The sequence below is a fragment of the Thermobia domestica genome, chromosome 16, assembly GCF_964235325.1.
Source record: "Thermobia domestica chromosome 16, izTheDome1.hap1.1, whole genome shotgun sequence".
NCBI lineage: Eukaryota > Metazoa > Arthropoda > Insecta > Zygentoma > Lepismatidae > Thermobia > Thermobia domestica.
Window position 1 is genome coordinate 72191676 of NC_137469.1, and position 23855 is coordinate 72215530.

General features: G+C 35.6%; 1 protein-coding gene across 1 annotated transcript in view; it reads right to left on the bottom strand.

Moving 5' to 3' along the window:
* Window positions 1–509: 509 nt before the first annotated feature.
* The window catches only part of LOC145673154 (3-ketoacyl-CoA thiolase, mitochondrial-like), a 38783-nt gene continuing 15437 nt past the window's right edge, over window positions 510–23855 (bottom strand). The window contains exons 3-8 of the mRNA XM_081742581.1: window positions 23336–23467; window positions 22527–22791; window positions 19721–19896; window positions 7636–7836; window positions 6963–7117; window positions 510–1057 (exon numbers count right to left, since the gene is read on the bottom strand). Coding sequence (XP_081598707.1) covers window positions 976–1057; window positions 6963–7117; window positions 7636–7836; window positions 19721–19896; window positions 22527–22791; window positions 23336–23467 — 1011 coding nt within the window. The 3' untranslated portion in view covers window positions 510–975. The remainder of the gene's footprint in view (window positions 1058–6962; window positions 7118–7635; window positions 7837–19720; window positions 19897–22526; window positions 22792–23335; window positions 23468–23855) is intronic.

Sequence of the window (23855 nt, forward strand, 5' to 3'; positions counted from 1 at the left end):
ATATATATATATATATATATATATATATATATATATATTTACGAAATTTTATTTTTCATTTGTCACGTAATTTGCATCACAGTTATGTTGGTTAGTTAGTGAGGCAAATTACTGCCTTCTGTCTCCGAATTTTTGTACTGCAACAACCGGTATCATAATTCAGCAGCCGCCACTAAAAAATACCTGTTGCTTCTATTATTCACTATTCTGGTAACTCTTTACACTATTTTGCTACGAATTGTTCACTAAGTTGTAATGAAAAATGAAATGAAATTATTTAATTTGACGTCCCACGTTTACGACCTTTAGTCTAACGGAGACGGATATTAATGGAAGTGAATTTGAAATATTTTTTGTGCTCTACATCCGGGAATTGAACGCAAGACCAGTGGAGAGGACTGAACTGTAATGGTTTGCTGTGAAGGAAAGACTATGGACACTGTATTATACCACTATTTCCGATGAAAAAAGTTCTCTGGATTTGAAGTTTATAATAATAGCACTGACAATAATAATACAAAAGTATGTTTATTTCAAGTACAAAATTTCATACTGAAGTGTTATAAAAAGTACAAATTCTTTTGAAAAACTGTACATGCATTATATTATCATCAACCTTCTCCTTAGTATTTTTTACACCGTTCCCGAACGTGTACTTTACAAATTACTAACGTAACTTTACAAATTACTAACGAACAATTTCACGAAATAACAGAACAGCAAAATTATTTACATAACAAAAGATCATTATCTTCTATTTGATTTGCCTCTCTGATTGCTATAGTAAGTGCACTATTCCCATTTTGCAATGAAGAAATATACAAAACTACAAACATGGAATATAAGATATTTAATAGAATTCATTCCCATCAGCGATCAGTCTTATGAGAAAGATTTTCTCAATATATTGCATTGTTTAAAGAGTATTTGTAATCTTCAGTCTCGAAGAGGCGGTTGTACGGTATTTCTGAAAACCTACATACTCTCCAGAAGCACTGCAATACCTTGACCACCTCCAATACATGCAGATCCAATGCCGTATTTTGCATTCCTTCGTCTGGAAAAGAAAGAAAAAACAATGTTAATCTGTTAAGTAAACAAGGTCGTTCTTGGACTTTTAAAACCGATGTAAGCTTTGCTTTATGGCAGTTATAATCCTCAGTGAAACGAAAGTATCAAAGTGGCGAGCTTATTATATATATATATATTGGCGGTTCCTAACAAGAGGCGTAACTAAATTTTATGGATCCCCCGCAAAAGAATCATCAACATTTTCCTTCGTAAAATTGTAGATAACCAAACTTTGCTACATCTGTGAATAATGTGTTAGATGCATGCAATTACTAAACGTCACAATCACTATCACGTGACAGAAAAATAATTGTAAGGAAGTAGCACAGTCCATATCAAATTTAATCACCGACGTCTGAAAATTATAAGTGCAAAACTTTACTTCTTATTTTATTTGAGCATGCGAAAGTTATTTATTTATTATGATTTAACATTCAAAACTATCGCACAATACCAATTTAGGCTGAAATGGAGATAGATCCGGCCCATTGAAAGGCTAGAGGGTGAAAGGTCCCTTTACCCACAATGCGGGGTTTTGCGCTATAGTATTTATCATTGTTTCTAACACTTCCGACCTCCTGCCGATGCACATTCCGTATTCAATGGTGTCAAGGCCTACTTTTCTGCCTACTTTCAAGTCTACGAATATCTGGAAGCTGTTTTGGAAACACGTCTGGGAATTATGCCCTGTGGTGAATCTCTTGCGCACCCATTACACCCAGTGATTTAACCAGAATTTTGAACTTAGGGGGGGGGGGAGGAGTTCAAAAAATCTCGGGGGTTGCAATCTTGTATTAAGGTCGTATACTATTATCGTTTTTTTAATTATTTTTTTAAAACAAACTTTAAAATTTGTTGATGCAACGAACGATTGCATTGGATTTCCTTCCTCAGCCAGAGCCAATTAGCGTCGACTTTCTCATGTTTGATGTGACGTCGAGATGAAATCGTTGGCAATCGATTGATCAAACGTTGTTGAGACGATCACAGCCGTGTAAAAGTTGATTTCCACTCACTCAATCTTGCGTTGCGTGCTTTACTTGAAAATTTTTATCGTGTTGAAAGTAAGTTGTTTTATTCTATTGGCACTTAAAGAGTCTTCATCCCGGCAAAATTAAAATACCGCTAATTTTACAGTAATTATGTGATATCTTCAAATAGATTAAAAATAATTGAAATATGGAACAAGAGCGCCCTAGACAATATTATTTTGCGTGAGGTACCGTTATCACAAGTCACCTAGTGGCTTTATGTTTTCAGTTGTTTAGAAACGCGAAAATAAATGCCGATTTTCAAAATGGCTCGAAATCGAAAGCAGATAAGTTTGTCGTGATAACGGTTTCTCATGTAAAATGATATTGTCCAGGGCGCTCTTGTTCTACATTTCGATTATCTTATATCTACTTGAAGATACACATAATTAATGTAAAATTAGCGGTATTTTAGTTTCGCCGGGATGAAGACTCTTAAAAACAAGAATTCAAAATCTTTTAAAAACCAACAAAGCAAGATTTTTAAAGGTGTCTTCCCGTTCTGTCTAAAGATCCTCTAGCTATTTGTAGAAAATATTTTAAATGATCTTATCCTTAGGCAGAACGGGAATTTCCGTTCTGCCTAATCTTTCGAGACGAGGAATTCTGTCCAGGGAGGGATTTATTCAAGATAATTTTTCTTTAGTGATTGTAACAGATTCTGTAAGAAGAATAACTATTTCTTTAAATTTTATCATAAATTTTAGATGTTATTCTACTTAATCTTCTCGGAAAAATGACTAGATACAGTTCTGTTATTAGCAGTGTTATTCACATCTATTTCAGTAAAAATGAATATGATTAAAAAAAAAAAAGCTACCTGCAGAGAAATGGAAAGCTGATTGACTCAGTCGCAAGAAAGCCGTTTGACATTGTAGCTGAAACAAAGATAAAACAAACTTCGATCTAGTATCAAGTCATTTCACAACAAAGTTTTATTCAGTTTTCCAGTAGTTCACTTCCAACATGCTAAGGCTTGCAGTTAGGGGCGACTTTAGAATTTTAATTTTGGGTAGGCCTGCTCCCTCGCATATGGATACATATGCACATTTGAAAAAATGAAATGAAATCTTGCAGTTTTACGTCCCACCGTTATGCCGGCTACGCTAAAGGAGACGATGATGATGATTAATGAATGAAATGGTGGAATGAAGAAAGTGGGAGGAAACTGGAGAACCCCGAGGAAACCCACGCACACGGTGTTTGTCCACCACAAAGTTCACTTGGTGGGGGCTGGGATCGAACCCGGGACTCCAAGCACCAGAGGTGAACGCTCTAACACTGAGCCACCGCGGCCTCATATGCACATTTGATTAATGACAATAGGAAATTACTTTTACAGTAGTAGTTGAGGCTATTTATTAAATAATTATTTACCATTAATATAAAAAATGGAAAATATATGTACTCTTTATTGTATGTTTTAGTGTTTATATATTTTTCAAAATTTTTGGGTTGGCCCGTGCCTACCCGGCCTACCCGCTAAAACCACCACTGCTCGCAGTACGTAAAAGGTGCCACAGATCACATCCCCAAGACATGTTTGGCTATATATTAAGCAAAAAATGCAAAAGGATGCGTAAGACGGCCCTTATCACCGATTATCTGACCTTTTGATTTGATTGAAACACCAAAAACATACAAGTATTTCAATATTGATATTGAATTTTGTATTGCTGCTATTTACATTGACAATATAAATATGAAAATATAAGTATATTTGATACTATTGCATATAGTTTAGAATTGTGTATATAAGACAAATCAGTCGATAATGTGATGCCAAAAAAGGAGTTGTGATGTAGAACACTAACATTCTTTCTTAAGAGTCGCCTTATGCATCCTCTTGCATTGTTTACTTAATATCTGGCCAAACATGTCTTGAGGATGTGAACTATGGCATCTTTTACATACTGCGACTCTGAGCATGTTAGAGATGAACTACTGAGAAAGTGAATAAAATCTTGATGTGAAACAATTTGATATTATATCGAATTAAGTTTATTTTATGTTCGTTTCAGTTATAATGTCAAACGGCTTTCTTGCAACTGAGTGAATCAATTCTCCATTTGCCCGCAGGTATCTTTTTCTTTAAATCACATTCATCTTTACCAAAGTAGATGTGAATAACACTGCTGATAAAGAACTGTATCCTCGTCATTTTTCGAAAAGAACAAGAAGAATAACATCTAAAATTTATGATTTGAAGAAATAGTTTCTTCTTACAGCCTGTGTTAGAATTACCAAACAGATTATTGTGAATGCAGGACAAAATTCAAGAGGACAAACCCCGAGGAAAATTCAGACAAAACGGACTAAATTCAAGCGACAGAATTATAGGCGCAGATTAATAAAAGAATTATTATTTTTTCTCCAACTGTTATGCATCTAAAATGTTATCTGATTGTTCACTTTATGGAAATAACATTTTTTTAAAAAATGCTGAAAACCCAATAAAAGACGTAAGACTGTTATAATAAGTACATATATTTCACATTTTGATCTCTGCTAGAAAAAAAAAAAAAAACCTTGATCAGTATTTCAAATTAAAATAAATATTTATACATTAGTCAAAATAAAATACTGCTATATGCTATCACCCAAGAATGACTTTTTTTAAAAATCAAATAGCATCATCGTCACTTTTCGTAATTAAAATGAATGGTCTTACTGTAATATGCTAAACGTATTTCAAATGTATTAAAAGTATAATAAATAGGAATACTCAGAACTTTTCATATGGGTACGTGTGAAAGTAATTAAAGCAAATCTGCCCTTTTATTATAACTTTTTGTTTTATTGAGTTTTCAGCATTTTAAAAGAAAGGAAAAGTTATTTCAGCTGAAAAAAATACAGATAACATTTCAGAATATATGACAATTGAAGGGAAAAAATAATCATATAGGGTGTGCAGTGCTACATCCAATATATACTCCTGTGATTTTGTCCCTTGAATTGTGTCCTCGTCAGAATTTTCCTTGCATTTTGACCACTTGGATTTAGTTCCCGCCCTCGTTACTAGAGCCATTTTATACATGAGTTCCGATCTGCATACAAACACGCTAGGTGTCAAACTTTTCGGTGCTGCATTTCGATAAAAATTTCCTCCTCGCATAGAATTCCCTGTCTCCAAAGATTAGGCAGAACGGTTTCAATAAAGATTAAAATTAAAAGTTGATTTCTCAGAGCAGCAGACGCCATTAAACTTGTCAATAAAATAAAATAAAAAATAAAAAACAAAACAACAAATCCAAAAATTCGATTCTTATGATTTGAGATATATATATATATATAATGTAGTGCCTGTATTTTTGTTTCGGAGAAAGAAAATATATGAATAAATTCATTATTATTATTCCTAAAACTTGTTGTACAGTGCACAAGCGAGATTTTTTAAATTTTATTTTATTTTTATTTTTTATTTATTTATTTTTTGGGACTTTACAATATAGTTTCAATACACCGGAAAACTGCAACACCAAGAAGGATTGACGAGAATAATCCAAACTCTCAAAATTTCTACGCCAGGATATGAAGTACGAATGATAGAGCCTGCGTGGGTCCAGAAACACCCTTGGTTCTGAGAGGGAGGCTTACTCAGCACTTAGGTAATGGAGGGTGGACACTAAAATAGAAAACATGCGAGCAGGTGTGACTATACCTCTGACGTCAAACCGCGTAATATAAATAAACAAATGCGTTTGAATGAGGCAATATGATTGGCCTACGGACAGGCGACTTTTCAGATTATGAAACTGATCCATGTACAAGGTATGTTGCCACAACAGTGATGCAATAGACACAAGAAAATTGTAAGCAGCGACGATTGGTAAACGTACCGCGCAACTTGACCAGACCAGGAAATCATGAAGCATCTTATCATATCTGAGGCATCCTTATCTCATCGCAAGAGCACATGAAACGGGTATGGATTTGTCTACGTCGACGGTTTTACGGAGTCTGCTGAACATCTGACTGACAGCACGCATGCTTTTCCGTTGACTTCCATTGACCTCAAGAATACAATGGGCAATAGCCACATACACGTTAGATGCTATCGTAGTGAGCACAACCTTCCGGTAAGCATTATCGAACTGCATTTCTTAATGATCAAATATTCATAATGACTGTGCATGTGCATGGAGGCCACTTGCAAATCAAATTAAAATTAAGGTCTTACAAATTGAAGTGGGATTCTTCCGAAAACATTACCTATGCCACTTAACTCGCCAACGAGACGGTTAATGCTCCTATTGTAGTCATACAATGTTCCCTACATTGCCTATACCTAAATGCGGGTACAGCTCGTCAGGTCACGTAGTTTTCTCACTTTTTTATTATTTCGTTCCATGATTACGTCTAGCGACACCAGATTACGTCTTTGTTGTTGATTCTCTGAATACTGAAATAACCCAGATATAATTTTTTATTTCCATTTGCGAAGTAACTGGTCATTTCATTCTTTTGTGCAAAACAGTGTTTACTGCGCACTATCTCCATACATTTAAGTCTAAAGTGCGTATACGTTAAGAGGAAACTAGTATCAGAGAAAACTGGTATCAACGTGAGCATCGCAATTTTTGAAATCTATGGGAATGACGTAGTTCAGACAGTAATTCCGAAAACATCTATAATTGTTGCTTTCATTCGACAATCGACAAAGGAAATGTAAGCAAACGTTTAAGATGTCACGCACATGGTCTTGACGCATGTTACTCGTACTTCAGTATTTACATCGTAAGTCAAAAAATAAAAGAATGATCATTATAGTTCTTATATAAACGAAACTTCGATTTCGAAACGAACGTCGATTTCACTAATTCAGTACAAGACTATTAAAGAAATTGACAGTAGTCTTACCTGAGCTCATGGACCAAATGAGCTGTGATTCTTGATCCAGAAGCTGCCAAAGGGTGGCCTAATGCGATTGCTCCTCCATCTACATTCAAGATGTCTGGATTTAGCTTCAATTCTTTCTGACAAGCCAAAGTTTGTGCTCCAAAAGCTTCGTTAATCTACAAATGTAACGATTTAAAGACAAAGTATTAGATAACAATAATTTTACTTTATACAGAAAGAAGCAGTAAAATTAAAATAGTGTTCGTGTTAATTCGTATTTCCCATTAATAAATTCCTCGTTTTAATTTTTCGTTTAATCTTTAACTTGGTTTTCCTACGGATATCAGACAGGCATGTACATGTGAAAACAAGAGCTATGAAATGCCCAGTTGTAACACAGTTACATTTACGCTATAGTGCCAACTTTATTTGTCTTTTTTTATATTTTTCTATACTATCTCATACTTTAAACACACTTCAAACGAGAACTCAGATAACTGGAATAACCAAGTCTATTTCATCTTTCTCCTTCCTGAATTTAACTATATTTCTCTAATTTTTCACTTGCAATGTTTCTGAAGGTATCCACTGGAAAACGTAAACAAATGATAGAATCAACAAATTACAGCAATACTACACAAAATCAATAATTTTGTACTTCCTAAAAATGATCTACCGTCAAAGTTATATTTACCTCGACCAAATCAATGTCCTTAAGCTCTTTTCCTGAGATTTTTAGCAGTTTCTGGATTGCAGGGACAGGTCCAATACCCATGATTGTGGGTTCTACACCTACAGCAGCATAACCCACAAAACGTGCCAATGGCTTCAGGTTGTGCTGTTTGCAGGCCTCTTCGCTGGCTATGATGATAGCGCCAGCTCCATCACAGATACCCTTTAAGAAAGAATTTTTTTGTAGTAGCACTTAAACTTCTAGATAATGCTAACAGTCTATTCATTTGAGAAACTTTTCGCGTCCAGCAATCGTTAAACAAATGCATGGTGCTTAAAGTCAGAGTAATTATTATTATTACTATGTGTAAGTAACTAAAATTATCTACTTCTAGAGATACAGTAAATTCTATACTCTTAAAAGATTATTGAACGGTTAAAGTAAGCTGATTTAATGTATACATTGTTTAGATATTGTTGTACAGAAATAATCTATCTATTAAAATGCTACAATAGCAATTAAAAGCGCCTGAGCTAAAACCTATAACTTTAGCTCTCAAATGTTTCATTTTCGGTTATGTGAGATTTCACGTTTAACAGAGACAAACATTTTAAGTATTTGTACTTTAAATAGTCTAAATTAGTTAACTATATCTTTTTTATAAAGTTTGATATAAAATTATTGTTCAAAGCCTTTGTATTTTAATAAGCTTTCAATAAAATCAATGCATGTGAGTTGTGCTTCCATCTTCCGATTTCTTTTAAACTATGCTTATATGTTTGTGGCCTTCCTTTCGACAATGAGATCTCGGAAACTACAGGCTCTAGAAAGATGACGTTTTCACTGATCGATTGGAAATTTTGCGTAGATTGTCCAGTTCTAATTGAATATTTAAAAAAATGGCCATTATTTCTTTATTACATTTTTTTGGGGTACGCTGGAAGCGTTGAAATTAAAAAAAAAAAAAAAAGCATCAATATCCTATGTGTTATACATTCTAACACCACAATGTTGTATATTGGGTTTAGCTTCAATTCTTTCTGACAAGCCAAAGTTTGTGCTCCAAAAGCTCCGTTAATCTACAAATGTAACGATTTAAACACAAAGTATTAAATAACAATGTTACTTTATACACAAAGCAGCAGTAAAATTAAAATAGTGTTCGTGTTAATCCGTATTTCCCATGAATAAGTTCCTAGTTTTAATTTTTCGTTTAATCTTTAACTTGTATATGTCTCAGGCGTTTGTTCCATGGCCAAATACTAGTGAAAAAGGAAGGATAACCATTTCTCGAGTCTTAAGATAAATCTTTATTTTTTGAGTGTTTTGCCCGATGAACACCATATATAACTGACATTATAATTAATTGTATATGTAATGTATTTGCTTATTACATACTGCATGCAAGAAGAAAGAAAACACTGGTCATATATGAATTAGAAACTCCAACCGGAAGTAGGCTCAAATCTTGCAAATGCTGCGAGATATTGAGAAAAAATAATCGAAACAATCTCCACTTTATGATACCCCTTGCCGATTTTTTAAAAATCAAAAAGTCTTTCATTTGTGTCTGTAAAGGGACATGTACATATGTTGTGAGGAATGAGAATGAAATTTATGCTCATATGCGAATGATGCGCTGTGTAGAGAGCGCAGGTTCAGCTAGTGATAATAATAAAAAAATATACCTGGTCGTTAGTCGCGGGGGTGAATTGTAATAAGGCTGTCGTGAATGTGGTAAATGAATATGTTGGCGACGTAGCAAACGAATAATACTAATACGAATAATAACATATCGACATCAAAGGTTTCATTATTTAACATAATGATATCAATGTCATCTTGATCATGAGACTTCTTGGGAAGGAAAGAAAAGAGAGAAGTTAATAATCAGCGATACGTGTTTTGTATGAAGTGTTGTTTACTCAGTGAAGTTGTGCCGAGTAGCACAGTGTTGAGATGAATCACAAACTAACAACGGAACAACGTGTTTTCGTGCTACAAGCTTTGTGGAAGCACAACAAACCCATGAATGTGGTGACAGCAGACATCAGAAGATTTCCAGGTGTGGAACCACCATCACGTCAATCCATGAAAAACTTGAACCAACGATTCAAGGAGAGGTACTATATGTTCTATCGCAAAGCGGACAACCACGAAGTGTCCGAAATGAAGGAAACACTGAATTTGTTGCTCAGAGTTGCATATCTAGCCCGATGAAATCTATCAGAAGGTGCGCAAGTGACCTGGGAATAATACGTACCTCTTTAAGGAATATTATAAAGGATTTGAAGGTAAAACCTTACCGACCAAAGCACCGTGTTGCTTTGGTCGATAGGGACATATCTAGACACCAGATACCACGTAGGGACATATCTAGACAAATTTTCACACCTACGGTGCATTGCAAAATTATACGATATAACTCACGAGACTAAAGAGAAAAGGACAACGAAACATAACGAGGATTACAACTTTCTGATATCAGTTGGATAAAAAAAATGATAACGTATCCTATGTTCTGCTAATTAGTAACTACGAAAGAAAACACCGAATAGCCTGATTTCACTGTTGCAAAATAAAACTATCAACATATGAAAGGGAGCGTTACTTTACATTGATATGGTTGTCGACGCAGTAAGCCCTTGCAAGGATAATTCGCTTAGTGAAATTGAAGAAGACACATATTGGGTATATAACGTGCTTGTGTTGTGTACAACTGACAGGTAGAAAAATGTGTCGGAGGAGCATTCTATCTGAGCATGAAATGGGCCAATTACCGCTTATAATATTGAAAAAATATCGACCAGAGTTATAGCTAGGAAACTGACGACACTGCTGTATCGTTAATAATTATTTGAACCTGGAGGAAATTATGGTATAAAGAAGTAGACTGGAAGAACACTAGGATAACTGCAATGCTTCTCACATCCCACCTTTAATGTTCGCAAATCAACATTGTGCCGGGTTGTGCAGCGGTACAATGTGTTACAATACGAAGAAACAAGGTTCAACCTCGGCGCAACAGTCGATCAAGAACTCTCAGTCGACAGTACTCTCAGCGCACGAACATGTGAGCTGGAAGGAAGAATGGAAGTGGGTAATATTCAGTGATGAAAAGAAATTTAATTTACAGAGTGTGTACGGCACACATAAGTGTTTTATTTCCGTGTAAATAATTTGCATACTAATATTTAAATTGTATATTATAAAGGATTAATTGTGGATAAATTCTGAAGAAATCAGGCATTCGTAACATATATTTTATTTCAATTGTAGTTCATATATCGTATTGATAACAGGGGAAGGACTAAACATTATTAAAAGTCATATTTAAATTACGTCGTATGTAAATGCAGTGACTTATTAATTTTAAAAGAAGTAAGCATTATAGAAACAATTACCATTGCTATATGCAGCAAAGATAACGCTGGAGTTGAGATAGAAACTTCTGCCAGTAAAAAAAAAAAAAAAAAAAAAAAAAAAAAAAAAAAAAAAAAAAAAAAAGTTAAACGCACAAGAGGAGAAGGACAAATGGGCACAATAAATCTAGAGCAGCGTCTGATAAACACAGTAACGGTATGTTTCAACGAATATTCTATTGAGCCTCCATAAAAGAATAGAAGGACAAGAGGTTCCTACAAACGTATGTTGGGTACATACGATACTTGCCGAGATGCGCATGGAGACAGCAAGTTGCATGAATTCATTGTTTTCAACGACTCAGAAAATTTGGTAACTTCATGTGAAGGAACACACAACAATAAGGTGCGAGTTTTTGTCAACCTGACCAGTTTTAACAAGTAGTCAGTGCAAAGCATCATTTCGAAAACGAGCCTAGAATTTTGCTTCAAATTCGTTGCGGATTCGAAATTGAGAGAGAGAGGGAGCTATTTCTGTCAGCAGCCTTCATCCCCACATGTAAATAAAACTTCACAATTAATTCTTCATACATGTAAAGCTTTCTTGAATATGTCGAAGTTAGTATAGTATCTTTATTTCACTTTGTATATTATAGTATATTTAGACTATTAGAAGACAAAACTTATTTCAAGTTTAACTGTATCTTTGGGATCACTGCTCTTGGGGAAGTAGCATGCTGTTGCAAAAGCCATGATCCAGAAAGAACTTCTGCTTGAGCGGGCCACCACGAAGGAGAAAAGTGGATGTAATGATATGAATTGAGTGTGACAGTCAATAATCTTTGTGTATAAATATCTACTGTGTATAAATATCTACTGTGTATAAATATCTACTGTGTATAATACTGCTATTTGTATATAGTGTTCAATATTTTTATGTTTATATAACGCATTTTTTTTTTTTTTTTTTTTTTTTTTTTTTTTTTTTTTTTATCAAAGTATGCAAACTAGTAGACGAACACACAAGAACAGCGTGAGAGGAACACCCTCTCGCTACCAGGTGCCAGGAGCGCATGGAGTAGGCAGTGAGCCCGGCTAGGCGAGAAACCCCAAAGTGCATGTTAATTTTTTTTTTAAACTAAAGTTCAGTGTTTTAATATTCTTTAAAGTGCAATTACTTGATATTGGTGGAAAGATCCAAGTTCCTATTTTTCCGGACAAGTAGTGGGAATTGAAATAGATCACAAATAAGTGAAATATAAAGCATGTAAATGCCTAGTGTAGTATATAGGTCAGGAACATCTAGCTACAACCCCTGCTCTCCGTCATCCCCTCCATAAGATTTCAATGTACTGGGAAGCGACTTTCTGAAGGTGGAGGAAAACGAGCAGGTTTTAAAACTACCGGTCGCTGGAAAAGAGAGGGAATTCGGTTTGTGGTTTCGGTGAAGCAGGCAGACTTATTGGTAGAAAGACTTTTTTAGTGTCGTTGGAACCTGAGTGCTGAGTGACGAGGAGACTAGGGCACGCTAGTATATGTGTGTGTTAGTCATGTATAGTCAGGGACGTAGTGTCCATTAAGGATATAAGGCTTAGCCTATCCATTTATTTATACATCAGCCTGAAATGTTGCTTTTGGACATTGATACTATTAATCTTATTAAAATGGATTTATTTTATAAAACACTGCTTACACATCAAGCGAGTTGAAGCGAAGCTTCTGCAAGAACGCATTGAAGGCTATCGGCCGCTAGCCTTCCGCTTTTCTCATGGAATTAGAAGAATGGGGCAGTGACAATCACTTTCCCGCCATCCTCAGCAGACGAACTATTTAAGCTATACACAAATCAACACGATGCGACGAAAGTGGACGAATGGTGACGAAAGGCTAGCCTTTCGGGAATTTGGGGAAACAAAAGCGACAGGACGCGGTCTTGCAAGAAACTGCAGAACAGAGACTATGAAAAATTTAGAAGCTCGCATTCAGTAACAAGATTTTGACCAAAAAAAAAAAAGAGAGAGAGAGAGAGAGAGAGAGAGAATAAAAATGTTATGTTGTTATGAACAATATTAATATATCACGGACCTTGTTGCGTACTGGTTTGCGTTATCACAGCGTAAAATTTGCATTTTATTTGGTGATAATTGCCATAGCAGTTATAATTGCTTATTGTATTTTTTGCGTTGCGTTGCTATCCGTAAGTTTTTCGAAGATCGATACTATACTTAGATGAGGTATAGTTTTTTTTTTTTTTTACATACTTTCAATCTAAAAGTAGGTTTTCTGTAAAAATCATCAATTAACTGTGAGCTGCTGCTCCACTGTTTTCCAGTAGTATGCTGATATGTGTTGTTGTGGGTGAAGTGGTTCAGTTTGTGTATATGATTTCGGGAATTTACAACATAGCCATATATCCGGTTTTATTTGTTTCTTTGAAACAGTATATGAAATTCTTATTACTTCATTTGTTACATTTTTTAAACAATTAATTGGAAATTTTTAGTAATCTATTGACTGTCTAATAAATTGGAACCGTATATGTAAGGAGAGTATGAAGCAGAACCACTCTTATACTATTTCTTGCATTATATGACGAACATATTGCATGAATTAGCATTTTTCTATCAAGCATTACAGCCAGGTCCGTAGTCAGAACAATAAGACGTGATCGTTTTAATATGAGCGGGGTCGTTTTGTGTGAGGGGGGGAGTGAAGGGGTAACTTGAATTCACTTTACATTCATTTATACATACAACAAACAATTGCAAGTTTGAGGGGACTGGGTCCCTCCTAGCCACCTTCTAGCTACGAATCTAATTTCAGCCTACCCATTTCAAAACTTCACGCTACGTTACTGTGTATAGTTAAACAAACAATTGCAGTTACATTAATAAAAATTCCACGATCTTATTAGTGTCATGATATATATATGTAATCAGCGGTTATATATACTTGAAGGATCAACACCATGGACATACACAACTGTGGCTGCGTGTGATATAAAAAAAAAAGTATTGAAAGTGTCATCTTCCTTTCTTTTATAGGGGATGATGAAAGTAGGCAGTCGAATTATACTGATGTTTACCCAGTGGACCGCGGTATGTAGGTTCTACAGACATTTGATTCCTGGTGAACAGTACAAGTCAAAGCAGTGCAAATGTAAATTGGAATAGTTCAATTGTTCTAATTAGTTCAAGAAGTCTCTTACTATGGGAAGGACTTGCAATTAGTAGTAAGATCACTTGTATCCAGAAGTAGATCAGATGTGGTTTCAATTTATTGCGAACTCTTCATCCATCATTCTGCAACATAACATGCTTCGCTCATGGGAGAGATGAAGCCTACGTGGAACCAATCAACGGAAGAAATGAGGCCAACGAGGGATCAGAAAAGAAGACATCGAATAACTAAAACGTGCCCGAACTTTTGATAAATTCTACCGAAGTCAATATTTATTTACTATCAAGTTGTCTGGAGTGTATATCTTCTTCTTATTATTATTATTATTATTATTATTATTATTAAAGTTCATATTCCATAAAAGCGTAGTGGTTTCTGCTTTACTAGGATGATTCTCAAGGTACGTGCCAGTACATTATTTTACGTACTTCCTTTTGAGCATTTCCTGGAGACGCATGAGCTGATTACAGCTGTCATCCGTGGTAGTTGTGTGTGTATGCTATTGCTGTGAGTAACTTACGGAGTTAAAACCACAGGTCGTGCCCTGAAAACTAGAGTCTCTATTGTTAGTTCAGTTTAATTAAATTTATCATTTCATCTTTCAAGTAAAATTAAAGTTAGATGCTCTACCGCCTTAATTTAAACACTTGCATTCTAATTAGTTATGATCTAATTATACTAATTTAGGCCTTCCGCCATACAAAATCAAAGCTGTACCACATCGGTGCATGCGCCCACATTCAAGGGCCAGATGGGGGGCATATTATTGGAATGGTTTGAGAAAGGGGAACAGATCTTCTCCAAACGGCAGCAAGGTGGTAAATCTATAAGAGTCTGAGGTAGGTTCGGTGAAGATGGTATAACACAACCAGCGAATGAGTGCGGGCGGCCGGTTTTGGAACTAAAATGCAAGCAGCAGTGTTTCTAACCGGACTACTTGTAATCAATCTATCACAGTTCTTTCTGTCTTGTTCGTAATAAACCACTTCACGCATATGCTCAAGTCAGGGGCGGAGCGAGCGGGGTCTTGAGTAAGAAAATTCTTTTGCATTGGCATCATATTCGGATGTACTTCAAAAATTGGGTGAGAGAGAGAACTGATAATCTTTCACCGCCACCCTCCTAACCGTCTCCCCAGGGGTCCTGGGTCCACCCCCTGATTGAGATGGTGCATAAAGATAATTTTGTCTAATCTCTGTCATTATTTAGCATGGTTTAGTAGTTAAAAAAAAAAAAAAGATATTTCGGCCACATTTTGAAAACTTTCAAATAAAGTTTTCAAAATGTGGCAGAAATATAGTTTTTTTTAAAAAAAGAAAACACTAAACCATGCTAAATAATGACAGGGATTAGACAAAGTTATTTTTATGTACCATCTCAATCAGGGGTGGACCCAGGACCCCTGGGGAGACGGTTAGAAGTGTTGCATTGACGGCGGAGGGGAGCGATTAAAATGGGGTGCCTGATAATTGAAGGTTCCTTATAACTCCAGTAAAATTCAGACAAAATCTCTGAATTACGTAAAAAAGAAAATATACAAAACACATTTTCAGGGTAACTCTTACAGCCATTACGTTATTCTAAGATTAATGTTACTTCTGAAATTGATTAGAGCGAATATGTATTTGAATAACAAAACCACCTTCATAAGTTTTTCAAAGTATCAAGTTTGAAAAGAACGAAGTTTGTCTTCCATTGTTATCTCATTGCTCAAAGATACCGGTGATGAAGTAATTGACTGGAAATCAATCGACCATTTCTTACATCAATTTATAAAGAAGATGAGTGCCAATGTTAGATATGTCAGTTCAGTATTTTTTAAAAAGCCACCCAACCTCTTGCAACCATGTGTAGCGCATTTTAATACTTACACTTGAAATAAAAGTACAACTGAATAAAGACGTTTGACTTTGCCTTTGAATTTCATATGTGAATAACAATAAAGGACTTTTCAGATAGAGGACTGGGAGGAGCAGGTTTTATTAAACAAGATCGTACATCTGATATGTTTGAACTATAGGCAACTTGTGTTTACGGGCTAAACTCAGTCCTCTGAAGTCAATCGACAAATACCTTTAAGATGTTCAACAGAATAACGTATTAGCATTATTATATACTACAGACACAAATATAACACTAGGCTCCCAAGTTTCAAAATTATATTGTGTGTGAAAACAGTTAGTAGATTTAATTCTTTGTGACCTGATAGCTAAAATCTGAGAGAAATTCATAGTTAGTCCAGAGGTAATTTCTTTCCTCATAAATAAAATTTATTGTGTGCTGAAGCAATGATACTTACTCTTACACTACCCATACGCTGATGTGATAATAAAAGAAGGGTGCACTGAACCAAATTATACAAATCAATCCCTAAAGGCAAGCTATCCAACCCCATAAATCTTTAAAAATGAAGGAAAAATTTCTTCACCTCCTTTTCCCCCAAAGGGCTCACATTTCTCGAACAAAAAAATGAAATTTCTTTATTTTAACGTCTCATGATTATGTTGTTTATGCTAGAGGAGACTGATGATTAATGAAAGTGAAGGATTGTAAAATTAAATTTTGTTCTCTCAAAGGAAATCAAACCCAGAACCACATGCGCTGGCCAATAGACCAGCGGAAAGGACTTTCACAGTTCTCGAGAGGAAAAGTTTCGAGATTTCTCCCTGGCTAAAACTCGAAAAAATAATTTATTTGTCAATCGATAAACATACATTTAAACAGCAGCATCATGAGCCTTAACCTTAACTTGATTTAAACTTACGGTTACAAGATATTGCGCAAAACTCTAAGCTATCAACCCAAAATTAATCTTTTAGTCACTGACATTGTCATTCCTGCGTTTTACAGGCTGCTACTGTTTTATAATGTAATCGAATAAAACGTAATCAATTTTTATACAATCTGCTACACGGTAGAAGCTCACTGAATTGTCAACTGTGCTATGTTGTTCTTAAATTGGTAATTTCCATTGATAAATCACTATTCACAATACATCTGCATTACTTCAGGGATGGTTCACTACAATACATACATAAGTTACGGCGTTTTCTATTAAGCGTAAAGAGATTAGACTATGCACAACATCTAAACTGCAACTTTAAAAAACCGTTGGATACACTGCAAAGTGAAACTCTCCGCTCCCCTGTCCCACCGCGCTTGCCAAGAAAATGATGTAAACACAACAGCAGCGCCATCCTCCCAAAACCGCACAGCTATCCTGGTCAGGTTATAGAACAAATTGACTTCCCGTTCTTGTATGACGGCCACTGACTATCAGATAGAAGATAATCTCCTTCCCTTCGCTAATGTCAATAGTGGATCTCTGTAAATGTTTTAACAGGATAATGTCACTATACATGTGGCTAATTTCACGAAAGAGTAGTTTTACTGTAAAACCGAGCACGTAATGGATTGGTCTGTAATATCACTGGACCTGAATCTAATAAAAATATTTGGTGTGTGTTGTGTGAGCTTTTGTATGCTGGACGTAGACAATATTGAGTCTTTGAAATATACTGTTACTGATGCATAGGATGCAACTGATGTTTCCATCCTACAGTAACTAATATCATGTTTGATCGCGTGTTTCAACTAACAGCGAAAAGTGGGTCACATACATAAGGTATTAAGTACAGTGGTTGTATCAATTTGCAACAGCGCATTTGTTCGTATAACCATTGTTTCTTGTATTTCTAACCATTCTGCCATACAATATATGTAGGAATTGTTTTGTTTACTGTCATTTATTGTCAGTGTTACATTAAATATCCCATCATATTTATTTTTCTTTTTTTTTAATACTCTTTTAGTACCTATATGCAATGGTCCTATAATTTGCAATGCACCTTATATAAGTACTTTTTCGATATATTGCATGGTATTAATTTACAGTATTACGTCTATTAATAAAAATTATAATGTATTATGTATGACACCACTGAAACACAATTTTCATTTTATTTTTAATTCAAGAAACTACTATCAGAAAATATATTTTCCTGCTTCTACCCTTACCTAAGATTTTCCTCAATTGAAAATTCCTTTTTTTTTTTTAATCATCAACCTATATACTGACGCTTGGCCATGAAGAGGCGCAAGGGAATTTCAGTTGTGCTACAGCTTATGTGACCTAATTAAGTACCACCCTAGACGCTGCGTGGTTTGTCAAGAAAAGGACTGGATAACGTAGTGTCTAACTCACTTGTAAAGTAAGCTGGTTTGATTTCCAACCCAGTCGCACTGTTTCACCTTTCGGGAAATTAATAAATGATTTTTAAAATGGAATCTGGTCGTTCTTTTGTCTACTAGAAGTTGTAAATGCGCGCCGCGGTGGCTCAGTGGTAGAGCGTTCACCTCTGGTGCATGTGGTCGATCTCACCTTGCGCCAAGTGAGCTTTGTAGTGGGCAAACACTGTGTGCGAGGATTTTCTTGAGGTTCCCTGTTTCTTCCTACTTTCTTCATTCCACCATTTCATTCATTTCTCATCACCACCGGTCTCCTCCAGCCTAGTCGGCATAAGCGAGAGACGTAAAACTTATGGATTTCATTACTAGAAGTTGTAAATCAAATGCTCCTATAAACTAACTTTTAATACCATAATTTTGTTAACACGTACAAAAGTGATGTCTACGATCTTTCCCGTTATCAGTTGATATATCATCAATATTTTATTAGTAATTCTACTTTAGTTACATCTGCAGATATTGTGTTATGCCACTTGGACAAGCTAATAGCACCGCATTTTTATACTCACATATGCTCATTTGATAGACTAACCTAGATTTCTTATATTTTGTGCATATATATCTGTGTATTACAGACGCATATATGAATTACAGCAACTAGTTTTTTCTAGGCCGCAGTAAATATTGTACGGTTAAAATATTTTGCTTAATTAAAAGCTCTAGATGGCCCCGCGTGGTGTAGTCGCTAACGCTCTCGTCTTTGGTGCAAGCGGTCCCGGGCTCAATTTCCGGTGGGAACACTCGGTCAGCAAATCGTAAGAGCTTTTTCAAGCCAGCCATCCCGAGTGAGGTTTCCTCATTCACAACAAACAACATATGGGTCCAGCCCGCTTCCTTCTTTTCCCAATTTCTTTCTTCCCTTTCTTCGGAAGTGCGATCTCCAACGGAAATCGTCCCTCATACCTGATGGGCTAACATGGCCATAGATGCTGGAAGCCCAGAATTTTAATTCTTAATCCCAACCCTAAAAGCTCTATTTATATTTAACATATTTATTTATTATTTTAGTATACCCACCAACCACCCCAAACTATACATCATATTTGTGCAATTATTCAAGGACTTCCTTATACACAACAATGTGTTCATTTAATTAACTGAGTAACACGTTAATTATCGCAGGCAGGCAAGCGATAGCGCTGGTGGTAACATCTATTATCGTGACTGATTATTACTAGGAATTATTGTAACGCACAGAATGAAGGCATTTGGCTTTTTTATTAGGATTTTCCAGTCCGATCCATAAAGTTTTCAACATAACTATTCTTGATCTTACTGTTACTATTTATAAAATACAGCAACAAAACATTACATACCGATGATGTTCCTGCAGTCACTTTTCCATCTTTTTTAAATACCGGGGGAAGCCTTGCCAACCCTTCTAAAGTAGTCTCTGGCTTCGGATGTTCATCTGTGTCCATAACAACATCCTTCTTCTTGATTTTAAGCGATATTGGTGCCATTTCCTCTTTGAAGTAACCATTATCATTTGCTGAAAAAGAACGGCACTGTATTTACATTCGTTATTGATTTATGCGAATCTATTTTTGGAATTCTAGTTCTAATGTTTACTTCTAATTAGTAATACGTACATGTAAATTAGTTTCAACTGAGACTCAACTACTACATTCGGACACAAATAATAGTAGTAAATAAACGTAAGACACGACCCTCACATACTGCAATTCACAAGAAGACTTCCCGAAATGCTATCGCCGATATCGTATCTGCAGTCAACCTACAGTAAAATAACTTTATGCTTGTAGTTAAGATACTCTACGTGCAAAACTTTTAATGACAACCCGCACCGTTCTTTCAAATTAAAAACAGATGTCTATTTTAGTTTAAAATCTCTTTTACATCATTAGAGTTTATTAGACGTAAATTGTGGCCCCGTGTAGCGTGGTGCGAGCGGTTCCGGGTTCGATTCTCGGTGGAAAGATGGAACAGCTTTTTCAGGCCAGCCATTGAGTAAAGTTTTTCTTGGGTTTACCTCATTCACACCAGATAAATGTCAAGATGGTACCTAATCTATAGGCCCCAGGCAGCTTCCTTCTTTCCCCATTCTCTTCTCCTCCTCCCCTTTCGCCGGATAGTATGCTTAGATGGATGTCATCCCTCATATGCGATAATAGGCTTAAAACCATAAATGCCGGTAATGCCCAGAAGTATTTATCAATAAATAAATAAATTAGATGTGAATCTACAATGGGGAATACGAAACAAGTACACTCGTATCGATACTCGAAACCAGGTCTTCAGCACTCCAGATGAAAACATTTATTATTTTACCATCAGCGAATTCAATACCAGATGGTATTGTGTATACAGACGATACAGAGTTGGAAATTGCCTACGAATCTTTTGCTCCCTTGTTAGTATTGATACAATATGAGGTAGTGCCTGCAGTTTAACGCAGAATCCGAATCTTGGTACCTGCGTTTTGGAATTCGATTTCTGATGGGAACACATGTGGTTGAAATTCTATATTGAACTGTAGCTCGTTTTATATAGCTACGGCGTCGACACGGAAGGAAGAATTACAATTTTCAACATCTATCATTTATATGAAAGACAACGTCAATGGAACTAATTTTTGGACAATCAAGATTCACTCTCTCAACATTCTGCATGACAGGTACTTTCAGCCAGATATGTACAGTTAACCTACTCCGATCCCCTTATAGAGTAATACTTCGAAACTAACCCTCCAACTTAAAGTTCAGTAGAACTTGATATGTGTAACGAAGAGCAGAACTTGATATGTATTAGAAATTTAAGTGATATTTCACCTTCTTCACACACTAGACAAACTGCAAGGCTACAAATGAAGGACTAAGTAGAAAATAATAAAAAGTTGCCATATTGAGCTGGTCCTTTAATAACAATCGTACAAATTTCGAAATGTTCTGTCATATATATAAAAAAAAGTGTAACTTCACGAGTGGTTCATTGATCTAAATTGTCTAATGCCCCGCAGTTTAAGATCCAACATTGAGCGTGGCTTGTTAGATATCGACTGACAGTACATTGGTCTGTTACCTGAGGGCAGCACTAGCCAGAAGCGTCCCAATCCACTTTCATCACAGCGCATTTAGTGGAGGTCTTGAAGGCATCCTTGCACGACTATTGTTTTACCGATTTCGAATCTCTGCCAGTAGCTGTCCAAGAGGGGACGTTGTCGCACCCCGAAAAATTGGATACAGGAGAGTTTGCATAGGCACCACATCGGTGGAGCAACTGTATTCAGTTGAAATGAGACATGTTGAAAAAGTGACTATATATCTGAAAATGTGTAATCAGTATTTCTCTATGTTGAAAATAAAGCGTAGTTCAATACAATCCCCTCCTGATTTGATTTTCAGTTTGTTCACGAATAGTTGACAATTTTTGTGCATATTTGACACATTCTATTAGCTGGGACCGTGGCCTGTTCTTGTAATCCAGTCCTCTTGGAGGCGACATAGTGTGGTAGGAATGGACCTATACTATGGGAGTCAATCTTGCATAATAGCTTGTGAATCTGCCAACTGCACCGGATTCAAGTCCTCGTTGTTCGGAGCCTATGTTAATATCAGATTCCATTCCTTGTTGCATAAGGACGTAAACCATATTAATTAATCAATATCAAAGAGCTGAAACCTACCAAAAGTAATAGAAATATTTACAAAAAACAAGAGTCACATAAAAATATTATTTACAATTAGCCTTATTTAAAAATAAATTAAGAAAGAACAAGAACTGAAGCTTTCCTGGTGTCGTGATGAATATAATTGTTCTCGGGCAATAGCCGGATGAATTTCACGTCGTCCAACATTTCGAGAACAATGTTGTCAGTTCTCGAAACATTGGACGACATGGAGTTCATCTGGCTGATTACCCAAAAACAATTATATTCAATTTAGAAGAAGTTAGCACCTATGAAAAGAATGATATTTATTCAAAATTTCATCAACTACAGCTTTATGTGAGTGTTCTGTCCAATGACAGTCCTAGCTTCTATTTACCCAAACTGAAAATTAAGAAATATGAATAAGGTCTAGATTCAGATCTACACTGAGGGATTACTCACGTTATATTTTATGAACAAACCACACTGTCATGGCGGTATCCTTTCATTACCTTTTTTCCAGTTCTGTTGTGATCTTAGAGCAAATTCATCCACTTCCTGTCGGGTTAACTTGTATTTTTCGGCCAAATTTTCGGCTGTGACGCCCATTGGAGTTTTGCAATGTAAATCAGTTAAGCCAACCCACAACGCATCTTCTAAAGCATAGTTGACTCCAAGTTTTGTTCCAAACCGCGTATTTCTGATTACAAACGGTGACTGGCTCATGTTGTCTGTGCCACCAGCAAGAACGATTTGCGAGTCTCCCACAATGATTTCCTTTATGGAAAGAAAGTTTAATCTTAGGTCAGAATTAAAATTCATACAAATATAAAAGCGCAACAGACAAAAAGAATTATATTAGAATGATTGACTTTTTAAATTAAATTTTGAACGTTATGTATTATAAGGGGAAAATCTAATGATGCTAAATACAGAAATATTCTTTAAACCACCATAATATTTCATCTGTTAAACTACAGACGTTATTAATGGCATATTGTTCAGAAATAGTATCAAGAATTTACCAGGTCACTTTTAATTTTTCTCACACACATATTGCTGTGACAAAAAGAAGCATACATGTCACAAATTGTTACCATGAAAAAGGCGTGAAATATGATCCTTCTGCGTCAGGATTATCTGATCATTTCAGAGAGGAACATCACATATTATATACAAAACTAGTGGGGAACTATGTAAAAAGTCTCGCAAGAATTAAAAAGATTTTCTTTGAGTAGCAAAAGGAAAATTATAGCACTTTTACTGATTTTCAAAACTCGGTGCTCCTGGCTATTATCTATATCTAACTGCCTACACTTACGTGTGCTCCATTAACAATGGACTGGAAACCTGAGCCACAGAGTCTATTAATGGTAAGAGCTGGACGGTCGATAGGAATGCCACAGCGTAACAACACATGTCGTGATATGTATCCAGCATCTGGTGAAGATACCTGCAAATATTTATGTGAATATCAATATCAGAATACATAAAAATTATTAATGATAAGTTTTGCTCTTACCTTTATCGCGTCTAACAAAATGAATCCAAATCGATTTAATTCAAATCTCACAGAATATTACACGGTCAAATATGAACTAATTTTTTATTACCTTTTAAAGTTACGTTGTAAGATACTGTATACTTGTAAATATTTACATATAGTTTAGAATATTTCAGTGTTTCATAATTCAGTAAGTACGATACTAATACCTCTATATTGTATTTCGGAAGTGCAAGCCATAGTCTTCTCAATGAAGATTTTGTGGTTTCTAGTGCTACATACAATAATTGTCACTGCAACAAATGTTGTTATAAGGGAATCCGCTTTTCATAAATTC